Source organism: Gymnoscopelus braueri (assembly GCF_963280865.1).
Source record: "Gymnoscopelus braueri genome assembly, contig: SCAFFOLD_324, whole genome shotgun sequence".
In the NCBI taxonomy this organism is placed as follows: Eukaryota; Metazoa; Chordata; class Actinopteri; order Myctophiformes; family Myctophidae; genus Gymnoscopelus; species Gymnoscopelus braueri.
In genome coordinates, this window is record NW_027660493.1 from 22,569 (window position 1) to 29,977 (window position 7,409).

Below are 7,409 nucleotides of genomic sequence, written 5' to 3' on the forward strand. Positions count from 1 at the left end.
CTTTAGCACAGATTAAAATAAACAATCTAAAACTCCTACTTGTATCTTTTACATTAGTTCACTATTTTCGTCCTCTTTCAACCACATTTAACAATCCATGCAGATCATTGTCGTTGTTTTACGGCCTAAATATCACCTATTTATTCAACACAAGTCCTTAGATAATCATTTTCACATTATTTAGCTAATCAGCATTCACTCCCCCTCTCAACTGTGGTCAACAGACCAGAGTTGGAAAAAATCCAAATCATCCTCAATAGACTATAAAAATCAAGCCACTTCAAGCACCCACAGGCACCCAGTATCCCAACTTAAAGTCAAAAATTAACACCTCCCCAAGACACATCAACAATCAAAATGTGTCGAAATTATCTTCCAACCCGCCAATAAGCCATTCGTGGCAACACCACAAATATAGCCTATGTAAAAAATGTATACCAGACCAACCGCCTGCATGTACCCTGCAAAACGTAGTCCACTCCAGTAGCGTCCACCAGCGTCCACCACTCACAGCCTCCAGTCATTCAACACCTCACTGCATCTTCACCATTCATACAAGACTCTCATCGTGACTCACAAACATCCCCTCACTCACAACAAAGACTCATCAAAACACACTCACTGAACACATGCACACAAGACTCATATCCAGACTTACAAACACACCACATCACTCACAACAAAGACCCATTAAAACCCACACACTGACTTCACACACAACACAAGAAAGGGTCTAAAAAAAAAAATCACCTCCCGTACGACCACAAGATATCCAAGTGCTAGGGAAAAAAACAACAGTTCACACAATGCCTCGAAATTCCATGTATCTTTCTTTTCCCTAACTAGAACCCTAGAAAATATGTCTTCCTAAAATCGCAACCCTATTCTGGTTCAGTAATCAATGATTACTCATCTGAGCCTGACACTTATGACGAGAGTAAATCTCTTATTTAAAAATATTTTCTACTGTTCCCAAGATACATCAAGGCTAACTCATCTTACTCCATCATTAATAAAACTAACCCCAGGAATTTTATACAGGCTAAGGCGCTCTGGGTCCTTCGCGCGCCGATATCTGAAAGCACTTGTACACGTACTCCAGTTGATAATCGGATCCTGGGCTAGTCTTAAACCAACCACAGTGGCATTCAAATGTATTTACATTCAATTCAACTTCCAAAACCGACCACAGCAAGCTTTTTTGGACCCCTTTGTCTTGCAGCCTACTGTCTATCGATCTTGGAAGGTGAATTTATACTATATTGTTCTAAATGTGTATCACAATGTTACTTATTATTGTTGGTCACCAAACCGATTCGAAATAAGAGTTCCTAAATCAAACGTTTGGTAATATGAAGTCCTATTACATTGTTATAAATTCAAACACCCCCTCCATTTGCTCCAAACCCGATTTGAAACAAGCCCTTTTTTTTGACTTCTTGTCTTTTGGCTCCCAGTTCAAACGAGTGTGGAGGAACTAGAAGAGGCGTTCAAATTGTACAATTACATAAACATTTACCCTAGCGCCAACACTTTTTGTAAACTGTACTTTTTGTGCTCGGCTGCCCTGGAGTATAGTTAATTATCATAGGGATAGACGACTTACATTAAAAAATATGCAAACAATTTAACACTCCTGTGAAAGGTTTCCAAAGGCGAGTAAAGTGAGCTTTTTTTGCTCCTGCTTTTTGCCCCTCAATTATTCGACTCTGGAACATTTCAAGAGGCGCAAAATTCTCTAACACTATTATTATTGGTTCCAAAACCAATTTGAAATAAGCTCCTTTTTTGACTTCTTGTCTTTTAGCTCACAAGTGAAATGGTGCTGGAACCCGAAGGCCTATTATATTGTTTACAATAGGTATGAATAGAATTTTTAGCTCCCAGGCCTTTAACGGTCCCTAGAAGCTATTTGTGCCACAAAAACACTTACCTTAACCTGGATTCCCCAAAAACCACCCCCGCCAGGAAACCAGCCCATCACTTCCAAAACCAAAACAAACAAACAAGGTCCTTTCGCATATTCTTCCCTTCAAAAAGAAGGAAAAAATAGTAAAACGACTGCCGACAACCGCCATTCTGATGTATATTCTGGTCGAAAGAGTGGCTGAATTAGTCTCCTGGTGAAAGGTTCAAGAAGGGAAGTCCAGTCCAAGGATTTCAGTTAGGTTTCTTTTTATTCCACCCAACAGGCAGACTGCCGGGTTTAAGGTCTGATTCAGCAGCGCACAGTCATCACATACAAACACACTAATTATACTGTCCCAAATCTGGCTCACATGGGAGGGTCAAAGAGTTAAGTCCCGCCCTTACTCCCTTTGTCAGCCAATCTCAACACAATACATGATACTGGGGAGTCGTGGCCGAACCCCTTACAAACATCCTGGTATAACATTAGCATTGTCCTTACAGTGTAACAAACTTGTCTTATGTCCAATTATCAAACTTTACTATTACACAAAGGCTGGTTTAGTCATTCTTGTTCAACATCTCTTAAGCTTTAGAATAAGACCACACACATTATACATTCACCTTGTATGAGTGATTTAGACAAAAAGAGATGATTAAATAGCTTGACCTCATTCCTTAGATTCAAGAAGAGAAGTTACGTACAGTTAGCTGGTTTCTCCTCCAACCACTTTTCACCAAGGTTCACTCTTGTGTATTTACTACAAAATAAGCATTCAGTGTGAAATCAGAATATTTACAAGACTTCAATCTGAGTCTGCATGTCTTTCTAGAGACAGAGATCTTCTGGAGAGAGAGATAGAAAGAACAGCTGCATTCACCTTAGCCCTCTCCCTTGCATAAAGACAATAGTATTGAAATCAACCTGCTAACTAACAAAGACTTGGCTCTGTGACTTGTTTTGGTTCACACTTAAAGCTGGGAGCTTCTGCTCCAGGACAAAGACCAGGATCTTAAAGTGTTGACTGATCAACACATCAATAGCAGAGACATGCATCTCGTACTCAAATCTAGGGGGTTTCCTATGTAACTGCATTATGATCAGGGGAACAAAAAGGTTTAGGTGTTGGGGGAATGCAAAATGGATCGCCTCTCAGCCTCAGCCTGCATAACAGATGGGGGATGTCCCCAGTTATTTTCACCTTCAAGCACTGCCAACTGCAAACTCAGAATCACCTATTATTGTATCACAATATGAAATGAAATTACTTATATCGAACACCATGCTTATGTTTGAAATGATACTACAACACCTTTTTTTAGGTGTAGTGTGGCTGATCGGCCACGATGTGGCGCATGTGAGTCCATGAACCCTACAGTACATTATTAGCAACAGGGGAAGGGTGATTGCATTTCAAAGTGATTGTTATTTTTATTTTTTGCATTAATGACTTGCATTAACTGTTCAACAATATGTTGTTGTTTTTTTGCCAACACTTTTTTCCGCCTCTCCAAACTGCCGCTCTAGCCTCTAGGCGTTCACCTAGGTCGCCTGTATGGACTAGAGCTGGGATCGGGCTGATTTTTTCAGCCCGAATACGACCCGTTACCGACAGCTTTGTGTCCGACCCGAATCGAGCCCGACCATTAATTACAAGTAAGACGCGCGAACGCGGGAAGCGAACGCCAAAAACAAAACAAAAAATGAAAAAAAACGTATTAAAAAAAAAATAACCAATAAAAAAATACAAAAAAAATCTGCGTTAAAAGGAGCATCTTGGAAAAATACAAATTCACAAAAAAAATACTTTGAATGTTTTGGAACAATTCAACAAAGTGTTTGAAGTGCCTGTTTCACCCACTTCCGGGGGGCGGAGCCAAAATCCGAGCCCGAAGTACTTGTTCGGAGCGATTCGGGCACTTTTCATTTAACATGGGGTTTCAATGGGGAGTTTTTAGGAGGCTTCTCCGGGGCGTGGCTTCCGGGGGAAGGGGCGGGCTTAAACGCAACCTTGACAGGTGTGTTCAGATTTCAAAGACCTTTCATTTGATGTATGGTACGTCTAAATTGGACATTTACTTGGCTGCACACAGGCAGTGCACAGGCAGTGCACACAGAGACGCAGAGACGCAGAGACGCAGAGAGACACACAAGCCGAGCACGGTGTCATAGTAAGCTACGTGACAACGCACTGTGCGTTGTCACGTAAACCAGGAAGTAGAACAGACACGGGTGAGCCTCTTTCTTTGGCGTTTCGCCCAGACGGACCGTATTTTTACACTTTATTTTCTATATATCAACAATATGACCGATCCGAATTGAATTCCGACCACCAATTATGCAAATGCATCCGACCCGTGCACGGCCCGTCGGTACCCGACAGTTTCGGTCGGGTATCCCAGCTCTAGTATGGCCGGCCCTGCTGATGACTCTCTTCCTACATCGGGCCGCCGGTCCATCCTGGACGTACCTCTGGCTCTGGACAGTTGAGTACTTCGCTGAAATGTTGTACCCATCTTGCGGCCTGTTCGTGCTCTGTCCTGAGGATGGTGCCATCCTTGTCTCTGACAGGGGTTGACTGGCTGGTGTACTTGCCGCTGAGTTTCTTCGTGATGTTGTAGATCTTACTTGCTGATGACCTGCTGATGACGGTAGTCCTTAATGATTCCAGAGAATCTGATTATTTTGATCTCTGGCTTTCTGGCGTGGAAGTCATGCCACTGATACTCTGGAGACAGAATCTTGGTGGGTTTGTGGCGCCAAAGGTAGGCGTTCAGATGAGACTCATCCTGCCACGCTGCCTCGATGCCCCGCTGGGCGTCCAGCTCAAAGTTATCGCTGCACGTCGACAGCATGTGATGGATGGACGCCGGCTCCCCTCCGAACACGCCCCCGCCGTAGTAGAAGTCGCCCTCGTCGGCGGACATGAAGGCTTTAGACTCCGGTCTGCGTTCGTAGATGAACTGGCTGCGCTCTTGGGTGAAGTGATTAAAGTGTAACACGGCGACCAGCTTACCTAGAGTTTCAGATCCCCAGCGGTCATGGAACTTCGAATGGACGTCAAAACAGAATATGTAGTCGGCACCATCGCGCAGCTCCGTTTCGATAAAATTGGCAATTATTTTTGACCTGCCGGCTGTTATCTCCTCCCAGCGTTTTGAGTTTGGCGCTGGCTTGACAAACAACTCCCGTCCTGCAGCCATCTTAACGGAGGGGACTTGCTCTGGCCTATCCGTGAAGACGTAATAATGGACTTTAAATCCCACGAAGAAGTACCTCTCTGCGGTTTCCAGGAAATCCTTGAGGAATTGTATGTATTCACCAACGGAAAAAACTGTAACTGCCACGGTGATGTTGCAGGGTTTGTAGATGCCATCCAACAACACAGGTTCGAATGTGGATTCCCATACGATCGGAGCTAACCAGGGCGTCATCGCGACAACGTCGGTGCGTCCAGTCAGGGCGCTCGGTTTGTCGTAGCGAAGATATTCCGGAGTTTCTCTCTGACACGTCAGGGCCAAGGGGACTGTCGGAGCTGGAGCCGGGTCCTCATTCTTGGGGACTGTCGGAGCTGGAGCCGGGTCCTCATTCTTCCAATTCAAAGAACGGTGGATTAGGATAACCGCGGCGGCGGCCAACATCCCTATGACTATTAGACAAAAGGCCCTTCTTTTGTCTGGTGGCCGGAACCAGCTAGTTCGAGGGCGAGCCAGTGGCGGAGCCATGACCATCCTCAAGACCGTCTTGAGAATTAGAGATAGTCAAAGAGTGAATTACTTAGTTACTAAGTTGAATAATTCTTCTCTTGGACACGGAAATATTGAGTTCACCATTTATATAGTGCTTGGCTGGATGCTCGTGACATCTTACTGATGTAAGCTATCTCCATATATGGAGTTTACGTTGGATATAGGTCGGATAACTCCACATAAGAGCGTTCATTTGTATAACTATATTAGGTATATATTCTGCTTAGCATCTCTCCTCTTTCCCGAGTCCTTTCATTTCAATGAAATCCATTGCAATTCTGAGAAGACAGACGTGGCTGGAGTCTTCACAACCTATACATGATTATTAGGCAACAATGAATATCCTGACCCAAACACCAGATAGAGAAAGATTTCTTATCAACCATCTGCAGAACTTTACAAGATGAGGATCTCCATGAAAAACAAAGACTGTTAGCCTGTGTATCATATGATAGCCTACCGTATAGGCCTCAGTGTACACAGTAAAATCCTCAGTGTTCATTTAGGAGTGTCAAAATGCCACTAATAATGAGGACTTTATTGTGTAGGCTATAACCTTTATGACATAAGTTGTTTTGCAATTTACCAAAATACATCTTGATAATATAACCCATACAATTATTTGTTTCACTTCTCAACAAGTTCAGCTTCAATTGCAGCTTCTATCTGTTGACTGAAAGCAGCCCTGTCTCAAATAGACACAACATGCCTGTGTGTCTCTACCGCCATTAGTTGCTCTCTACCGCCATCTAGTGGCACCACATAGAAAAAAGTGGTACCACAAAAATAGGTGGTACCACAGGGGCACCAGAGGGGTACCACCCCTGACATTGTCAAGGTACTACCACTGTAGTTACTTTCCACCACTAATCAACAGTATGTCATGTCTCTGTGTGTCTTCAGGTTCCCGGGTTGAGTCATTGCATCATGTCATTGGTCAGTCTGGAACGTTACCTCACTTCCTGTTGGAGCCGAACGATGCTTACATCATCAAGAGCAACCCCATCCGGCTGCACTGTCAGGCCCGCCCCGCCCTCCAGATCTTCTTCAAGTGCAACGGAGAATGGGTTCATCAGAAACACCACACGACCCAGGAGTACTCTGACACAACCACAGGTACCACAACACACACACGCACGCACGCACAACACGCTCGCACGCACGCACGCACGCACGCGCACACGCACACACACACACACACACACACACACACACACACACACACACACACACACACACACACACACACACACACACACACACATCCTAGGAGCACACCGACCACGGGACAGGTACAACATCCACAATGATGATAGAAGACATAAACCGAAATAGTTTCTGCGTGTGTGTGTGTGTGTGTGTGTGTGTGTGTGTGTGTGTGTGTGTGTGTGTGTGTGTGTGTGTGTGTGTGTGTGTGTGTGTAAATTGACACCCAAATGTCACCTCAGCTTTTCCTGTCCCTTCTGTTGGAGCTAAAAAGATTGAGTTCACACGTTTGATGTTTAAAAATGGATGCTTAATGAACACATGTTCCCATGGAGTCACTTTAATTATACAGATGATTAAGGCCATGTGTGGGGTTAGGAGGTAGGGTTATGGTTAGGAGTTAAACGTTAGGAATCAGGGTTAGTGTTAGGAGTTAGTTGGAAACTAACTAACTAACACTTTATTAAGACCTAAGGCCGATTCTACAAATGCCTTGTAGTTCAGAACTTTCTCGTGGCAAAGACCCCCAAAATTATATGTATTTG

General features: G+C 44.0%; 1 protein-coding gene across 1 annotated transcript; it reads right to left on the bottom strand.

The window, feature by feature from the left end:
• Nucleotides 1-4,533: 4,533 nt before the first annotated feature.
• Nucleotides 4,534-5,550, bottom strand: LOC308081512 (globoside alpha-1,3-N-acetylgalactosaminyltransferase 1-like; the record flags this gene model as incomplete). The annotated part of the gene is made up of 1 exon (XM_080457886.1): nt 4,534-5,550. One exon carries the CDS (start codon nt 5,548-5,550, stop codon nt 4,534-4,536), a length of 1,017 nt encoding a protein of 338 aa, XP_080314012.1.
• Nucleotides 5,551-7,409: the final 1,859 nt, after the last annotated feature.